The sequence below is a fragment of the Erithacus rubecula genome (genome assembly GCF_903797595.1).
Source record: "Erithacus rubecula genome assembly, chromosome: 4".
In the NCBI taxonomy this organism is placed as follows: domain Eukaryota; kingdom Metazoa; phylum Chordata; class Aves; order Passeriformes; family Muscicapidae; genus Erithacus; species Erithacus rubecula.
This window is the reverse complement of record NC_136686.1, coordinates 1133205-1152210: the sequence shown is the minus strand read 5'-3', so window position 1 is coordinate 1152210 and position 19006 is coordinate 1133205. Positions and strand designations below refer to the sequence as shown.

The following is a 19006-nucleotide window of genomic DNA, read 5'->3' as shown; positions in this document are numbered from 1 at the left end:
CGGCTTTGTTTTTGCTTTTGTCTTATTCTTTTTCTTATCTCTGTTGATGTGGCCACAGAAAAGTTTTTTACCTAATCTCAGCCTCCAGTCTAATGTGGCACCCAGAGACACTCATTTAGGGGACTGAGGGTTTGTGAAAAGCAATTAAACCCCACAGAACTCTTCATACAAATAGACACCACTTGGGTTCAAACATTGCCCAAGGTATTTATTCTCAAAATCTGATCTGATAGCAGAGATCAATCAAACTGAATTTTAGGGCTTCCAGCTGAGGCAGGGAAATGCACAAGTTCAAGGACAGCAGGAAAAAAAATGCTTATATTTTCCTAATTGCATTTTTGGTGGCTGAGCAGGTATTTGGTTTCCTATAACTCCCACTGAAGTGTAAAGAACTTCCACTGACAGAAGAGGTGCCAGGGCATGATTTCCCCAGGAATGCCCCAGAATATTCCCTCAGGAAGGCAGGGGTTGGTATTAATGAGCTAATTATCAGTTTTGCAGTAGCTTACCTCACTTGACAGTCTCTTCATCTCTTGCTTCCTCTGCTGCTCTGCCACGTTGGCCACAGACTCAGCCAAATGGTTGAGCTCCTGCTCCTTTGGAGCTCCCATGAAATTCAGCAAGGGGGGCTCCCAACCATTTCGGAAACGGGGCACATAGGGGGGGATGAAATGGTCTTTTGGCCATTCAGCTCTGTGTGAAAAGCAAATTAGAGATCTGTGTCAAAGGTACAGGAATGCTGGTTCAATGGGGTTGCCATAAACTAAAATGCTTTAGTATTTTTAGTAGCATAGAGGAGAGTATAGTAGTTTTATTAGCATACAGGCAGAATTGATTTATTTATTTAGTATAGTAGTTTTATTAGTATACAGGCAGAATCATGCCAGAACAGAGAGAATCAGCAGAACACATTTATTAACCTCAACTATCCTCCCTGCAGTGCCCTGCAGAAGGAGTTTGCTGCTAAACTGCTAAAACACAAACTTCTGCCTTATAGCAAAGGATGGGTAATTGGAGAATCAGTCAAGGCCAATCTGGGAATTGTTTTATGGTGAGATGTGGGGGAAAATGATCTATTTGTATAAAACTACCAACAAAAGACTTCAGACAAACAGCCAGCTTTGTAAGAACACCTGAAAGGAAGTATGAAGCATGGAAGCTTAGGAGGCTTAGCTACACCAAAACCAAAAAAACCCAAACAATATCTTTCACAGACATAAACCCCACCCAACTCTACATGCTCCAGGAGCAATATTATCATCACATTGGCTGTTTTATAGTACATAGATCTTTATAAAATACTGTACTACTCTTCAAAGTTCCATTAGCATTTTCTATTGTAATACCAAACACCAAAATTAATGCTTTTCTGCTATGCCTGTGCATTACACATAACACTCTGTCCCCAGTATAAATTACTGTGCTTCACAGTGGAAGCAGAATCAGGAATGCACATTGCAGTCTTTGAACAGGCTCCTTGCTGACACTGCTCAGAATCAGGGGACAAATGCTGCCAGTGGCATGGGCAGCAATGTCAGCAATGGGAATTACAGGGCTTGGCCTGTAATCCCTGATTTTATCATTGCCCTGTCCTGCTGCATCCCACTCCAGGGTGCCTCTGGACACTGAGATCAATCTCACTATCAATTCTAATCTGCACAGATCAGCCAACTCCATTTTAAGTGCTTTATTCTTCACTACCAAACATGAGCTATTTCTCTTTCCATTACCCTTTTTCAGGATAAACTAAACAAATTAAGTAGTTCCCAAGACAAAGAGCCCATCATTTTGCCCAGTGATCCATTTTCCCTGCACAGGGACTTCAAAGCCATTTCCACTCCTTCCATGCAGTTTCCTTACACTCTACAGTTTTTAATCAGTCAAATAATTAATAAAATCATTAATAAAAACAAAATCCATCTGGTAGACATTTGTGCTCCAATCTGAAATTTAAGAGCAAGGATGAATAAACACAAAAAACCTGCTGCATTTCCAGCCCGAGTGATTGCACAACTTCATCATCGTCAAATGTACTTATGTGGCACAGATTATAGAGTTGAAATGCAATTGGCTATTTTCTTGAGCATGTTAAATTCACCTAATTTGAAACTAATCCAAATTTTTAGCTTTTAAGAATTATTGGAAATTGAAAACAGACATTTATAGCTATTAATTAATATTTTGTCTCTCTTTATTGCACCTTCAAAATGTTTAATGAACTCCAGATAGATGGGCTGGAAAAAAAATGGGACAGTTCACAAAAAGATACTGCAGAAGATTATGTCAAGAGGTTCTGGATATCACTGACAAAAAAAAATATTAAATCTGTCTGCATTTTGTCTCTCCTTGAGATCTCAAATCCCAGTGAAGCTAAAGATTTCCTTTGCAAAACCTTCAAAGAACTGTTCTCAAGAGCCCAAATCCTAACAAAACAATATTGAATATACTGGGGGCTGGATCACCATGTCAATAAATTTTATTTAGAGAATGTTCTGTAGAACCTGAGGGTTTTCTCTCACCTGGCTTTGGTCCATGAGTCTCCCAGGGACATCCAGAGCTGTCCCTCCTCGCTGGTGACAGTGTATCTCAGGAAGTCTATGGTGTCCTTGGTCAGGAGGGGGCTCAGCACTGTGCTAGCAAGCTCTGGACCTCCTGTTGTCTGCACCACCTAAATCCAAGGGTTAAAACAATGCCAGGAACATACAGGGTGTCAGTAAGGAAGTGACTGTGAATTTATGGTATCTACAGTGCAGCTAGGAAACAGTCATTGCTCACAAAAACACCCCCCAGAAGTAAAAACCCCTCTGAGAACCCAACAGTGTGTCTTGATGTCCTATAAATGAACTAAAGTATTTATTGCTGGAGAAATGTTTTTCTGGTCACCAACCATTTTTTATTTAGGCAGTGTTTATGCTTTACTGATCAAAGCTACACACACTTCCATTAAATATGCTTTCAACTCTCCTCCTGCATTATGTAGAGAGCCTAAATTTTTTTATTGCTAGTTAAAAGTTATAATGGCAAAGTGTAACACAAGGCTGAAGATGATTTAAATGAATACATTTAATGGAAGGGAAAATACACAGAAAAGGATATAAATTATTTTTCAAAGAAAACCTCATCCTGAGATACAAACATTTCTCCTTACTTACTGTCCAGGGACACAACATTTCAGTCTTGTAATAATTAAAAAGGTTACAGAGTATATAAATACAAGAGTTCTGAAGGTAAACACTTAGAAAACTGTAAAACCTTACCATATGTAGTGGGGTGAAGAGAAAATGAACCAGATCAGCTGCACTAGGATTTTGGATATGGAACTTCAACTTGGCCTGAAGGGAAAACACAAAGGGTGCATTTTATGAAATATTTAATTATTGAGACAATAAATATTTCACATAAGAATGGCCCTCCCTGCCTAGCCTGCAACACCCATTAAGTGTAAGTGCTCATCCATCCCAGTGCTCTTGACTCCATGCACATTTTAGCACTTATTGTGAAAAACAAGAAGTTCCACACCCAAATTTCATGCTTTGTGAAGAAACATCTCCTTTGGAAATCTGACAGCTCTTACTTCCATGAGTATTCTGCAAACTGTCTGAATAAAACTAAATTGTCCTTCTCGACTCACTTTTTCCAGCAATTCTCATAACCATTTACAGACTTATTATGGCCTTCCTGAATCTGGTCTTTTCTAAGTTGAAGTAATTCCTTCAAGCAATTCCTTCTTCAATTTGGCTACACTGGCAAAAACAATCAGGCCAGGTAACATAATGGTGAATTGAGGCTCTTTTTTAATGTTCTGTTGTCTTTTTTTTCCCTCATGGTTTTTACCATTTGCTTGGTTGGTCACACTGAACACAGATTTCTTCCTCCCAAGAACCTCTATTACATCAACATTTTATTCTGATTTGTTCTGCATATGTGATTTTTCCTCACCAGTCCATGACTATGCCATCAATAGTGAATTTCATCTATTACTTTATCTGTTATAATAACATATTTCTACAAAAAACCTCTGAGATCATCAAGTTCAACCTACAACCAAACCCCACCATAAAAAAAAAAATTCTAAAAACCCCAAATCATTAAAATTCACTGACAGAGCTCCTTGGAGAATTTATTTTATCTACTGATCACCCATTGGCTTTGAGGCTCCAGAAATAAGAAACCCAAATGTGCTGTAAAGAGTTAGAGTAGTTTCTATTGCATTTTGCCATCTGTTCCTCAAACTGCTTCTGGCTGCCCTTGCTCTGCTTTTACATCCAACTGTCCCTCCAAATGAAGAAAGGAGGAGGAGGATGTGTTTTTGCTTCTAATGACTTCCTCTGCATTGTTCCTCAATCATAACAACCCAGTCCCAGTCTATCTAGAGCTTTTTGACAGATGGTAGCCATTTCTAGAAACTTCCAGCATGAGGTTTCAAAACTATTTCCATTCTACTTGAAGATTCTGTTCTTCTAGCTACTCCTTTTCTTTTTAAACCTTTTCTTCATTTTATACTGTTCTCCTTGCCTGACATGAAGCACAAATTTCAGGCTTTTGTTGCCCCTGCCCCTGCAAAGATGCTGAAGCAAAGCATTGTTAAAGCACTGTCACAGCACAGCTTCCCAAAAGCAACACCAGAACCAGGTCCCAGATTCTGCTGAGCATAAAAACAAGAGCTGTGACTTCTCCTGCGCAGAAGAGAAAAACTCAAAGATGCACAGCATGTTTTTGGGTAAAAAAAAAAAAAAATAAAATAGTTTGAATGCGGAATGTAGTAGAAAGAATGGAAAAAACCATTGAACATTCCATCTTTTACTGAGAAGGATAAACACATTCCAAGATGTTCATGCTCCCTCAAAACAACAATCCCTTAAGGTCAGAACCACAATACTTGATGCAGCTTGTCTCTTTTTTTTTTTTAAAGATATTTTTAACATGTCTAAATATTTCCTGCAATCAGAACTCATTTCCCAGGAGGAAGAAAGAAGCTGATTTGACTCAGTGAATCCAAGAGCAGATTCCCCCACTGGCACAGCCTCCCCAGCAGTTGGAAGGGACAGTCAGTGTCTGACAGCAAATGTTTTGTGCTGCCTCCCTTGAAGAGGAGACTCCCACTTGCAGAAGAGGAGATGCCAGCAGAAGGCTCTTGAATTATCATCTCTGCTTTTTGAGAAGCTATAAAGAGACAGCAATTTTTTGGATGGAGCATTCTGAGGCCTGAAGGTCCTGGGTAATGATGGCAACAAGCACAGGGAGTCTGATGGGCATGGCTGAATAAAATCAAATTCAGGCCACAGCTGGTGATGTTGGCAAACTAAACAGAACTGAGAGCCCCACAGACCTTCCTAGAAGTTCTTCTATGATTCAAAAAGCAAATTTCCCAAGTAAAAGGCTTTAAAGAACCAGGAAAGGAAGAAACACAATGGTGCTGAACACCAAATATGCTCATCTAGCCACTGTGCAGAGAACTGAGCAGCAGCACCCCAAGCTCAGAGGCCAAGGTAGCCCAGAGCTGGCCAGCCCTGGCCTGGCTCTCATCTCAGACCAATAATTGTCACTTACCAGAAGATTGAAGCCATGCTTGAATTTTTGGAAACAGTCAACAAATTCATCTGGAGGTGGCGGCTTTGCACGGAGAGTGAGAACACCCTCTGGTGAACAAAAGGAGATTTTTATACACCTGGTTATATCTATATAGATTCCAGAAACATTGCAGATAGAGTAAACAACAAGGCACACATTAAATTTACCATCTTACAGAATTTTGTAAATATAGAAATGCATTCTGTAGTCACATCTCTCATTTGACATTTCCCACTGACTTCAAGCAAATTATTTTCATAGGTTCCCCTCTAAGCATATACTGTGTAGGAACCTTTGAGCTCAAATGGAGAGAAAACTGCTACACTGATTAAGAAAAACCACACAAAAAGACATTTCCTAGCTCCTCCAATGATCCTGAGAGAAACAGAATTGTGTGCACTATGAATTCTTACCTCCAGGTCCTTTCTTTTTACTTTTTTTAGTTTTCTTCCTCTTTGAAAGTTCAGCAAATGCTTCAGCAGCTTTTTGCAGTTTGGTAACAAAATACTCTATGTCATCCAAAATATGGTTCAGAATTTGCTGTGGGAGAAAAAAAAAAAAAGTATTTGTTTTCTCTTCAGAATCTATAGCAGAAATACTCCAGAAATTGAAATGTCCAGACCCTCAGACAACAAATTCCATATGCTGGAATTAAACATTCCATATTGTGTTTTTAAATTTACATACCTGTAAAGTATTTTATTTAATTTGTATTTTTAAACATAGGCCTGCTGGAAGTTTTCAAAATATGTGTAACAAGATAGTGAAGCTCAGATTGCAATTACACAATTTACTTCCACATTACATTTTTGCTGAGAGCACACACAAAAAAAAGCAATTATTTGAATGGACAGCATTTTTATAAAGAGTATGACTTCATAATCTCCTTTAGTACTAAGTACTGAGCTATTTGGTGAAGCTCTCTACAAATTAAGTTGTTTGTGCAGAAGAGCTCTTTGAAGAATTGATTTCAAAGAGCAACTGGAGAAGAATGAATGAACCCTGAGGGAAAACACAAAGACACCAATCCAGCAGTCCCAATGTGCTTTTCTCAAAAGACCCTCTGATGTTGCTGAAGGCAATGGCAGAGTGGACAAGTGGAGAGTTCCAAATGACACATGGGGCAATATTTGATCTTGCATATTCCATAGAACATGCCCAAATATTGTTGCTTATTTGCAGGGATGGTTTAAGTTACAAATGAACATGGTCCACCTATCTTCAGAAATGATCATGTGTATTTTCCAGGTATTACATACATCCAAGTCCTGCTACACTGATAGAATCTTTTTTATCCTTATTTAGTTTGCTGAAATCAGTCTACTTAAAAAATTGCAATTCATATTTCCAGCTTTTCACAGCAGAAAACTTGTCATCAACATGCAGTGTGTTTTTCTTTCCTTTTAAAAAAGAAAATTAAGAAAAGAAACTGCCACCTGTTCATTTCAGATCTACCACAACCAGCAGAGGCTGCTTGGAAAGATTTTCTCCAGAACTGAATTTGCCATGTGGAGAAAAGTCTTCCCACAAAGGAGAGTAGCAAAATTTCACAGATATGAAGCAGTATTATTTGTGGATTCTCACTTACAACATCTCTGTCAATCCTGGCTGCTATCATCTCTGCTGTTTCTTCCTGCTCAGGGTATTGCCTGTGCTTTTCATCTGCAAAGAGTGAAGACAATAAATCATGCATATTTGTGGGATTAGTATATTAGTATGTAGTATATTAGTACATATACTATATATATTAGTATATATTATATAGCAATTTCTATACAGTTTATGGCTTGAAGTATACTACTGTAAGAAAAAGATGAACTCAACCATTCCCTTTGCAAGGACTCCAAACAAGCTGAAAATTTTGCACCTTAATGACTGATCCTATCAGGACTCACAAAAAAAAAAAAAAAGTTAAGTGCTTTCAGTCTACTTAACTGCATACATGAAGTTAATTGCAGGAGTATGGTACCAGGCTTTAAATTAAAAAGAAAAAAAATTCAACACAAAGTAGCAGATTATAAATGCAACCTAATTAGGAATCATCCCATTTTGTAAAATATGCTGAAAGCTACTCCAGTAGAAGCAGGAAGAAAGAGTGCAGTGGCTTTGAAGACAATTTTTATGTAAAAAGTTACTAGCAAATGTGGAAACACAGAAAGAAGAGCAAATGAAGTAATAGAACTGATATTTCCAAATAACACCCAGATTCAGTGACTCTTCTGAAAATAACAATGAATTTTTTGAGGAATTAGAAGTCTTGCATTTTTAATCTGCAGTAAGTACTGCACTGCATTAGTGAACAGGTGGGATTTCAGCAAACACACTTTAGAAAAGATCCACCTAAGTGGAATAAAAGGAACTGGAGGAACTCAGATCCACAGCTGATCTGACAAGACACTAATCCAATTAAAGTTTTCTGATGTGAGAACCCAAGCAGAAGAACAAAACAGCCTTTACTCCAAACAGATGTAATACTGTAGGTACATAGATTAAATAATTGTTAACATTTCAGATTTCCCTGAATATTTGTATTTGTTTTCTTTGTGTAGTTGTGTACTTAGTTAAGTGATACAGATATAGTTTGATAAAACAAAAACTATAAGGAATCCATGGTTTTTTAATGGTTCAGTCTTAATATTTATTATTAAGAGAGCCCCAAGCAAGCAAACTAAAAGAGGCTTCATCTTAACCTTTTTAGTCTGTTTTATAGAAACAGACTCTTTGTAAAGAACTTTTATTTTTAGAGAAATCTGATCAAAATGTTAGATATAAAAGACCCACAAACAACCTCAAACAGAAACCTGTTAGTAATGTTAAAGTGACAGCATTTCCTAGTCAAGTCTTTCAAACAAAGACACAAACAAACTTAAATAGCCAAAGCAGCCATTATAAAGATAAATTCAATATAAATAAGTAATGCTGATCTCAAGTCACTTTTCAATTCATTATTGTAGTTTTGAATTGTCCAAAATATCTGGGAAGCATCACCATTATTGTGCTACTGGTATCGCCTTCACAAAAAATCAAAACCTGGAACCCACGCCCAGCTAAGCACAAGAAAATCAGCTCTGAGCAGGAACCCAGGAGATGGTAAATGACAATTCAGATATGACAGGCAGTTCTTTCTCCCCAGATCAGGCAGCAGAGACTTGGGGCATTCCAAAGCAGAATGAGAATTCTGCTCCAGCGAGGGCGCGGGGCTGACCTGGCGCAACAGCTCCTGCATCCAGCCAGAAATTCATCCCCAAATGCTGCTGGCAAGCAGCACAAACCCCAGTGGTGGCAGCCCAGGAACACACAGCCCCAGTGGTGTCAGCCCAGAGGCCAGAGAGGGCAGAGCTGTCAGCCCAGAGCACTCACAGTCGCCCTGCTCGGACGCCCACGCCGACCAGGCGGCCACGCGGCTCCGCACGTCCACCTGCGCCAGGGTCCCGGGGGGCACGGGGGCAGGAGCCCGGGGGGGAGGAGGGATGGCACTGTCAGCTTGGGAGATCATCCTGCAGGGAGAGACGCCCCACGGCGTGGTGGGGCCTTGAATTAGGCTTTAGAGACATTAAAATGAATTATTTATGTTGATCCATCAAAGTATATCGACACCGACGTGAAACAGAGGTGCAAGCTTTAGTTTGAACTAAGAAACATTATTGAGTTGCATATATGTGAAGTAAAAGCATAAATCTTAGTTTTAAGAAGATGGTTTAAGTGCCTTAAAATCTAATGTAAAAGATGTTTCAAAACTAAGAGCTCAAAAATACAGTTCTAGACATAATAAAAATACAGTAAGAATATTGCTTACATTCTTCACATAGAACAGATAAGCTATATGAACAAGTTATGCATAAAGTTCGGTATTATAAGCTAGAATTCTAACAGATTTAGAAGAAATGCTTCAGATTCTTTAGGTCATTGGGTAATTTGTAAATAAGAGTCCATATATTGGAGTGAGAGCTCTCTCGCTCCCTCTTCCTCCACCATCATCATCATCACTACCAGCACATGAAAGAAGAGCAAGAGGAAAAGAACAGGAGAAAGGCCAGGGAGCATCAGCCTCTCGAGACTCTGTACCAGGCTGCAGCCTCTGCCCAGGGTTCTGTACCAGAGAACTGCTCTCCTGCCTCTGCCCAGGACTTCACTTCTATTTGGGACTCTATTCCCAAAGCTTTAACACTTAAACACTTGGGACTCTTTGTCTTTTGAGACTGATGTGCCTTCACAACAAACAACTTGACAGCAGCCAACAATTGCTCTGCTCTTTGAAAACCTAAACTCTTAACAATCCTGACAAGTGCCACTGGAAGGAAAAAGGTTCTGCTCTTGAGTGTTTGATCAGAGGGAATCAGGAGGCTTCACAAGGACCTCCTCAACTGCAGACCCTGCTGTGTAAGCAGCCCTCAAGACCATGGTGTGTAAATATGTTGAACAGAGCAGGAAATCCACTCCATGTGGGAATCAGCACATCTTTGTCACTTGGGAAATCCCCAAGGGCATGACCAGACCAGTTTACACATAAAAATTCAGTGGCTTGGGCTTATTAGGTGGCATTTTTACCACCGCATGCAGTTGTAAGGGTGGGACTTTTCTTTTGTGTGAGATAAAATTAGAAGATCTGAACCTACATTTCAGCCATCACAAATCAAGTGTCTAGTCCCCTAAGTCTGGCCAGTTGTGACCCACCTTTTGCTCAAAACCCTACCAACAAAACCAAGTTCACTGGTTGATCTCTTTTGTAACAGGGGTCTTTTCATCCTGCCTTGATACAAACATATCATTGTTCCCACCTGCAATTTTCCAGTTCTGTAAGGAAAGGTCTTTAGATTCATTCTGCAGCTTGATACCAACAGATTAAAAAAGCAAAATAAAACCCAGTAGCTCCTGTCATACATATCCCCCATTCCTTCCCCAGAGCTCTATTTAAAAACCAGATCTTCACCTTAAATTCATTTATTATAAACCCATTTCATTCACAGCATTCAACAAGACCACAAAACATCAAATATTGTTTGGGCTTTGAACAGCTTATAACAATAACAACAAAAAAAATTGCTTTGCCTTTCCTTTCTCCATCAACAACCTCCCAGCACCTCAACAATGCCCCAGAGCCTGAGAGGGGCAGGAGGGTGTCTCCCTGTGACCCAAAGCCAGCAGGCACAGGAGCCAAGAGGGGGGAACCAGAGCTCAGCTGTCACCCACGTTTGACCCCTGGGCCTCACAGCCCTTGGAGACTGATATCTCAGATTATTTGTCCCAGCAGATGTATTGACCTACATTCTTTCCCCAATTAAACCTCATTAGTTTCCCAGCACATCCAGTGTGTTTGAGTCCCTCTGGATTGCCTCCCAGTGCTTATACCTGGTTTGCAACAGTCCCACAAATGGTCAAGTCTATTTATTTCATTTTAAACCTGCAATAGAGTTAGACACAGTTCAGGTTCTCTTTTGTTTTTCTAGGAAATCTTCATAACTTGCACATCAGGTACCCAGAACTGTTATACACTCATTCTATTTTTTGTCCAGCAGAGACTTCTCTATCTGATCACAATTATTGATACTATCAGCATGCAGTTACATACTGAATTTCTTACAAGCTACTACCATCACCATTCAGTATCTAATATATTTGTGCCTTTGCTTTTATGCCTCTGTTTACTACATCTCATTTCTGAACCCAACAGATTCTTTCCCCCACATTTTTGAAGTGGCAGAGAAAATTTTGCTACCAGGGAAACAAGAAGTCTTCAGCATAGTTAAACAGGCAGGCAGGAAGATTATTAAATCCTCAGTTGCTGTTTTATTTAGCATCTTCAGATCCCAAAAGCTTTTAGCATAATCTTATTTACATGGAGTTATGGGGAATTTGAGTTTTTTAATTTAAATTCTGAACTACTTGAGCCATATGCAGAACTGAGACATGCAATGCCATTCTCTAAGTGGAATTGATCTCAGTTGTTCCCATCACAAAGGCAGAATCGGGAAAGGTAAGACCATGAGAAAATTATTAAAGCAAGATATGGTTTTAATACACATGGCTTGGGAAATATATTATTAGCTAGAAGGAAAAGAGTTATGTCTCCCCAAAAAACCCCAAAAGACAGCAGGCTGACCTGGAGAGCTTCTGAAAGCTGTCACACTATTTGATGCCAAGAAGTTGGATTTTTACCTCAGTGTTTCAAGCCTCTTCTTTTGTTTCCCACTTTTACTGTCACTGATTGCACTTTCAATATCTTCATGAATAAGGGTAGCCTAAGGAGAGAGGAGCAGAAAACATCAGGACTCAGCTACTATCTATACTATATATCTATATGCAATAATATCCAAATCTTTGAAATAAATATCTCACCTTTAGATAGAGAATACCTTATCAAGCCCTATTTATTTAAAAGCACTGGGACAAATTATTTTACACATAAACAAAAACAAAAAAAAAAAAAAAGGAACAAAATCTGTGAATTGGTATTTTTGTCACTACTCCAGGCTCAAGCATTATCATCACACAAGTACATAATCTAGACATCAAATTTGTCTGAACAGCTGTAATTACCTCAAGTCAACCACTATTGCATGAGCTAATTTTTCCCTCTACATATGTAAATTTTGGTTGTCTTGAGTATTTTGTCTCAGACTATAAAAAGAAAATGTACTAAAAATAGAAGCAGCAAAACTACTATAAATGGCAGCAGCATAAACATTAAGAAACTAACTTGTAGATGCCAATGATACAATTTCCTTTCAGAAATAATGACAATTTCTCTTTGTAACAGAAGATGAATTTTTCAGAAGATTCCCTGCTCTGTACATTCCTGGCACTCCACAACTGCACTGTGCCTCCACCAGTGGCCCCACAAGTGAAATTTTGATGCACATCTAAAGCATTGTTTTAATAGATCCTGCATTAAATGGGTCACAGCTTCTCACAGGATTTAGAATGCTGTTATGTATCTTCAGCTGACAAATTAATTTCCTACAAGGGCTGTCAAAGCACAAATCTGTCAGTGTCTGGCTCACTCTGCAAGGATCATGTCTTTCCTAGCACCCTCATCATGCAGAAGTGTGCACCTTTTTGGGAGGAATATGTATCTTCTGATAGGATCAGAAGATGTTGTTGAATTTAGGATTCAAGGGGATTATGGGATTTTTCAGGTTATAATGGATTGCACTACAGAATAGTTGTGATACTTTCTGTTTACAGAACTAATAGGAAAAAAAATTTAGGACACCAGAGGAACTTAAACCCAGAATAATTCCAATACTCTTACTATTTACTATTTAATTTTTTTGTGTGTGTTTATAAAATGTTGGAATGCCCCAAATAGTATTGATTTTAACTTTTTTTTTTTTATTGCAGAGTCTCCTGGAGTTGCTTGTCACTTCTAACAAAAGCAGCAAAAAGCCAACAGAGAAAGAACTAAACTTTCAACACCAGAAAAGTTTCATGGGTAAGGAAAAAAAACCTAGGGCATGGGCACAGAATCAAACAATACTTGAGAACAAAGGGAGACACTGGACTTCCAAATCAAGCTTATGTACTCTACATCTTTATAGGAATTAAGGAATCCCCATGAAATTATCAATTGGAATTACAGAGAATAACTAACAGAATTAAAATTTATAAGGTTAGAAATAAATAAATATTATTAAAAATAATTTACACTTGAAGGTAATATTTTCATCAGAGACAAGCAATCTCTTTCCTTGTTTTGCCCCTCCTGCCAGGAATATTTTCCCTTTCAAGATCTCTCCAGCAGAGCAGGGATGCAGAGAGGTGAGAATGTAGAGAATGTTTAATTGTTCAGTGACAAAATGAGCAGAAAGAGTAGGTAAAAGACTCAGAGCTCTGATGAGCTCTTTGCAGATTATAAAATAAATTTGAGATAAATCAAATTATTTTACATCAGTTTTTTCAGAAGTGTGAAGACAAACCATAGACATTTTCCAGAGCTTTATACATTTGCAAACCTAAATTAGCAGCTATAGAGTCCAAAAACATATTTGAATATACACTAAAGATTCATCTTAAATATTAGATTACTCCATTGCAATACACACTACACTACATTTACTAACATACTATAAGTAGTGCTGATATCCTAAGTGCATTAAATTTATACCATTTTTATAAGAATAAAACTACAGAATTAGTTTCTATGAATCAGCTCATTTGTCTTTATGCACTGTGCTGGTCAATTCATACAATCTCCTCTATTCAAATAGGTCATAGCAGATCTCCACTATTATCTTACCTTAACTTCATCACACTGGAAAAGATGCAAATCAGGCTTGTTTTGGGTTGGTTCTTTACATATTAATGCAAGAATTGAATTGTAGTTACATGCATTCATCACAGCTTGGCAATGCTGAATTGTGCTTAAAGGAAAATTCTCCAGTTCATTCTGTCAGAAGAGAGAAAAAAAGAAAACACAAAATATCACCTTACTATACAGTGTCCTGATCTCAGAAAAACTGCAGGAGCTAAAAAGGGAAAGTGATAATCAGCTAATTAAAACCCTCAATCTCACACACATGGTTTTTCAGCTCTCTCCCTTTCTCTCTCTCTCTGAAAATGAGCCTGTCACTCACAGCCCTTACCTTTGATTCCAAGTCCACCAAACTGACAGCTTTGTCATCCACTTGAAGAATCATGTCTTGAGTCCACACTTTGCCTTTGGCATCCAACAATTTCAGCTTCCTTATCCCATCATCCACTGTAATCATTGCCTCTTTTCGGTCCAGAACAAAGGTGGTCAAGTGCTGGTGAGCAAGAGGTACATTTAAATGAAATTATGATTGCAATTTGCCCTATTGTTCAGGAGTGTCAGTATTTAAATTGGCAGCAAGTAGCAATGCAAATTATTCATGGGTAAAAGTGCCTTTGTGCATGACAGAGCCCACCTCTAAGACATGAGGGAGGCTGTTTAGTCCACAATGTCACTTGAAGTCAACTTGTTTTTGTAGCTTGCTTTTTGACACCCACTGTCATTCCTCACTACTGTAAGCTGTTAGACTTGAAGGCACATTCTGACATCCTCCAGGTATCAAAGCTAGAATTAAACCAGGAGGTTTAATTAGCTTTCTTGGGGAGTGAAAACCTGTCTTTCTCTTGGCAAGCTGAATTCAGAAGCTTTCCAGAAGCTCCCTGCCAATGTAGCTCCACCACCACCCTGACCTGGACTGTCCTCAGCTCTTCCAGAGCTGCCAGCAGCCTGCTGGGGGCAACCAGGATGGGCTTGCATCTGACTGGGATACCTTATGGATGGGCTGGTCACTCTTATGTGCAGCACTGTAGAAAATAGTAACTGCTTTTGCTCACCATCAGCTTGGAATATTCTCCAGTCTCAATTAATGGCCTGGAAACTAAATAGTACCTCACAAACATCACCTCAGCTAGCTTCCCTGTCATTATGGCTGTGGTAATTTCTCCCTCAGTGTGCTAACTGTGCAAGAAAACCCACAAAATTATTTCATTTTGTTCAAGCATAAATGCACCTTGACTTTCTAATAGAGGATTTGGTGACACTCATTCAAGCTGAACCACATTTAATGTATGCCTGCATATCTGTCTTCTAAATAACTTTAAAAACTAAAAATAATAAAAAAGAATTAACTGTGCTTTCTTCTGTTCCAGGATAACTGCACATGGTAATTACAGAATAGAAAGTAGGTGTAAGCTGCATATAATCAAAGTATTTAAAAGAAGTAAAGTGAAACAAACTCTGTACTGGCTGCTTACCCAGGAATGCTTAGATTCCAAATGCAAGTACTAATTGCTATGCCAGTACAGGACCAAAAACTGTTATGAAGAAATCACACAAAAATAGACAGGCAATTAGAACCAACACATGTATTCATTTCCAAGCTGATCATAGGACTGAAGAACTTGAAATTAGGAGTTTTCTGCATATGATCTCGTAATTCTCAGGAGATTTAAAACCCAGCAAGAAGGAATGAGAATCTGTGGTGTTTGTAAAATTTGGCTTAACCCATGACAGTGGTCTGATGGCACCAGGAAAAAGTTTGAGCCAAAGTAAGGCTACAAAAGGAGGCACTGCACTCCAACATGATTAACAGGCTACACAGAGACACTCAGGCTCACCCTGCTGAATATTTAAAATATGAGAGCAGCATGCAGTAATTCTGCAAAGCAGCTTAAGACAGCAAGTGCCACACTTTGCTCTTCACACTGGGGAAGAATCTGTGCAGGCAGAATGTATTTATGTATTTAACAACACATATTCCACCCACTGGGGCTTGGAGGGTTAATGCTCAGAGCTTTATGAATATTCTAATACCTCTGCTGATTAGATCTGATCAGGGTATTAGTTTTAAATATCAGCCAGTGTGCCTTGCCAGCAGCACAGCATCATTCAGCTCTGCCTCATCCTTGCAGGGAGCCAGGTTTGGAGACAGGGCAGCACAAGATGTTGAATTCATGCCCTGTTGAGAACTCCTGTTTGCCAAACTGCACAAAACTTTGCTCACATCCTTCTACATCCAGATTTCAGCTCATTATGGCAAAGCTATAGAATTTGAGACATTTCAGTGTAATCTGTTCTGAAGTGACCCCAGGCTGGGATGATATTTTGGAAGATGCCTGTGCCTTCAAGCTTATATATGCTCAAAAAAACATGCAGACAAAAACAAGCACATGTAACATGAGCTGTAGTTGGTGTATCACCCTCATCTCACCTCCACATGGTACTGTGACGTTTCAGATATGCTGCTGACACTGTCTCGTGCATAATTCTTTCTTTGTTCTGGAGAGGGGAGGAAAACAAAGAATTATTATTATTACTCATTCAATGCCTTATCCTGGTGTCTTGACTGTTTCTCAGAGACACTTTGGACAAGTTGTATACATGAGAAGAGGAGATAAGCTGTAGTTAATTTCTGTATTTCAGCAGAAAATACCTCCACCCCCACATGGTCCAGCACAAGGACCAATTTTACATCAGCAATGTTAGCAGAGAGCTGGTGGTGCCCACAAAAGCCACTCATCCAGTGGGTCAGGACACCAGAGGGGAGCAGGGCTCTGACTGCAAACAATGCCTTGGGAAGCCTGATTATTAAAATATTGGGCTTGCCACTGTTGTAGCTGTATGATAAAAGCAAAAGTATTTTCTGACATACATAAATAATTCTCATGTTAAATCTGCAAAATGGCACAAAAAAAAAAAAAAAAAGACCTGACTCATCCTTTATTTCTTGGTAAAGTATTCAATTCTCTGAATTGCTAATGTAGAGATAGGCATGGAAATATGCACACACCAAAACATCTCTAAACAGGAATATTTTTCAGCTCACAAAACACAATGCTGCAAAACCAGAAACATCATGGGCCTTTTACTCTGTGCAACAGATTCATGTTAAACCAGGAGAGGAAGGAAGGGGAAGAGCAAGACAAAGGCACAACACACACCCACACCACAAAATGTGAATTTAATGAATACTGAAGAACACTTTTCAACTCTAGTGGAAAAAAACTGAATGCAACATTTGGAAGTTTGGGGGATTTTTCACTGCAACCACTTAAGCCCCTGATCTGGAGCACCAGGGGCTTGGTTGTGCAAAAATCAGTAGGTGACAAGACTGAGAGAGGTCTAAAAAAACTCTGAAAGTAGGTGATTTTTTTTCTATATTTCATTCAAAATCCTGATTTCTGTTCTCTAAGTAAAATAGGTGGCTTGATTTTTTTTATATGATGAAAATACAAAATTAATATACAAATTACATTAATTTCATCACACTTGGAGTAGTTGGAATTAAAATAAAACAGGAAGGTTAAGTTACTTTTTGCAAAATACAAAAAATACCAAATTCTAAATTCTACAAAAACATATGAATGTGTGACATAGAGACATCTGCAGTGAGCAGTGCATAAAATATCCCCTCCAAAGGTCCCTCCTGTGGCCAGGGCTCCTTCACACAGGAGTTGCAGGTGCAAAGCCAGCAGTGCCCTCATTTCCAGATGCTGCTTGTGGAAGCATGTGTCACATTTTATCAACACACCATTTTCACAAAAATCACGTTTCTAAAATAGAGCAGTGGCTTCAAGCCCCCTCCCAGGGTGACAAATGCCACTCAGGACACAGGGACATCCTAATCCTGGGCAGCAGCTGCTCAGTTTGCTTCAGCAAGGAAAGTCTGCAGAGCAAACTGTCAAATTCATAAACATCACAAATTATCAGAATTTTCAGCCAGGTGTGTGAATATTTCAAAATAGATGTCTTTAATTCCACGATGCATTATTCTGAAATCCCAGGGTAGAGGATCAACCTTGATGATTCCATCTGTATCTACTATTTCTGCTTTTGCAGCTTGTCACTGACATTATTTTTCCAGTTGGTTGTTTTTGTAACCACAGCACACACACATGCACACCCCAAGTCAGTAAAGCAGTATTGTCTGATTTGCTACCTTTCTTTTTTTGTTTAGATGATGATCTGAAGAAGTAAAGTCCATCTGTTCCTAATAAAACAAGGGGATTAAAAAGCAGTATCTGGTTTAATCCCATAGAATTATTTGCATCTCTAAAGGGATCAGTCACCATTCTTCTGCTGTGGACTGTAAATGATACTTAAATACTGTTCAGCAAGAAAGAATATATGCTTCAAACAAAAGAGAACAAAAAAAAATTACTTGTTTCAATTAACAATGCATCAAATACTCAGTTTTGAGTGTTATCTTGTTACAGGTGAACAAAAATGTAAGTTTTATGCTATTGAATTACACAAGCATAAGAAACCTTACAAGCACTGTAAAATTTATAAATGCTGCAAACAGTAACAATATACAATAAAGAAAGTCTGGCATATGTAGAGGTTCCAGAGGAATTAGAAAGCAGAGAGTAAATTTTGCAGGAGGTTCCTTATTCTGCTTCACATAAATTTTGTCCTGTGTTAAGGCAGGAATTTCAAAACCATTTGCAGCACACATGAGCAGATCCTCTTCCACAGAGCAGCACAGGGTGGAAAAGTGTTCAACTCACACTGTCATGGTGAGATTCAATGCAAATTTCAATAAAGTTCTTGTTACTATTATGTTGTAATTAACAAGAAATTTGATAAAATTTACATTAACAAAATATTGTATTAATTAATAATATATTGTATTAATAAACAAAAAGTATTATGGTCACAACAGAGAGTCCACACTGAGAACAATTTATATTTACCAATTCTATACAGCTGCACCCTGAAATTATTCATCCTTCAAAATATATCTTCTAATACAAATCCTGGCACTAGGCTAAATTCTCCCATGGTGGAAATCCAATCAATTACAATCCAATGGTTCTTAAGTGGGTTTCCTTTCCCTTACATCTCCCTGAGAATGATTTTCTTGACTGCCTGGCATCAATCACACCAAAGGAAGAATAGTCCCCCCATGATAAGGAGGGAATTTTGGGTCTGATAACACTGGGATATTTTAACTGTTGCTGAATG

The 19006-nt window shown here is 38.6% G+C and overlaps 1 protein-coding gene across 5 annotated transcripts in view; it reads right to left on the bottom strand.

The window, feature by feature from the left end:
- The window catches only part of EPS8 (EGFR pathway substrate 8, signaling adaptor), a 112308-nt gene that overhangs the window by 20142 nt on the left and 73160 nt on the right, over window positions 1–19006 (bottom strand). For all 5 annotated transcript variants that reach the window (XM_079304053.1, XM_079304057.1, XM_079304054.1 and 2 more), the window contains 11 exons: window positions 16251–16318; window positions 14154–14315; window positions 13808–13957; window positions 11728–11810; window positions 8932–9068; window positions 7160–7233; window positions 5985–6111; window positions 5551–5639; window positions 3258–3332; window positions 2520–2668; window positions 510–693 (listed from right to left, as the gene is read on the bottom strand). In XM_079304053.1, coding sequence (XP_079160179.1) covers window positions 510–693; window positions 2520–2668; window positions 3258–3332; window positions 5551–5639; window positions 5985–6111; window positions 7160–7233; window positions 8932–9068; window positions 11728–11810; window positions 13808–13957; window positions 14154–14315; window positions 16251–16318 — 1298 coding nt within the window. The remainder of the gene's footprint in view (window positions 1–509; window positions 694–2519; window positions 2669–3257; window positions 3333–5550; window positions 5640–5984; window positions 6112–7159; window positions 7234–8931; window positions 9069–11727; window positions 11811–13807; window positions 13958–14153; window positions 14316–16250; window positions 16319–19006) is intronic.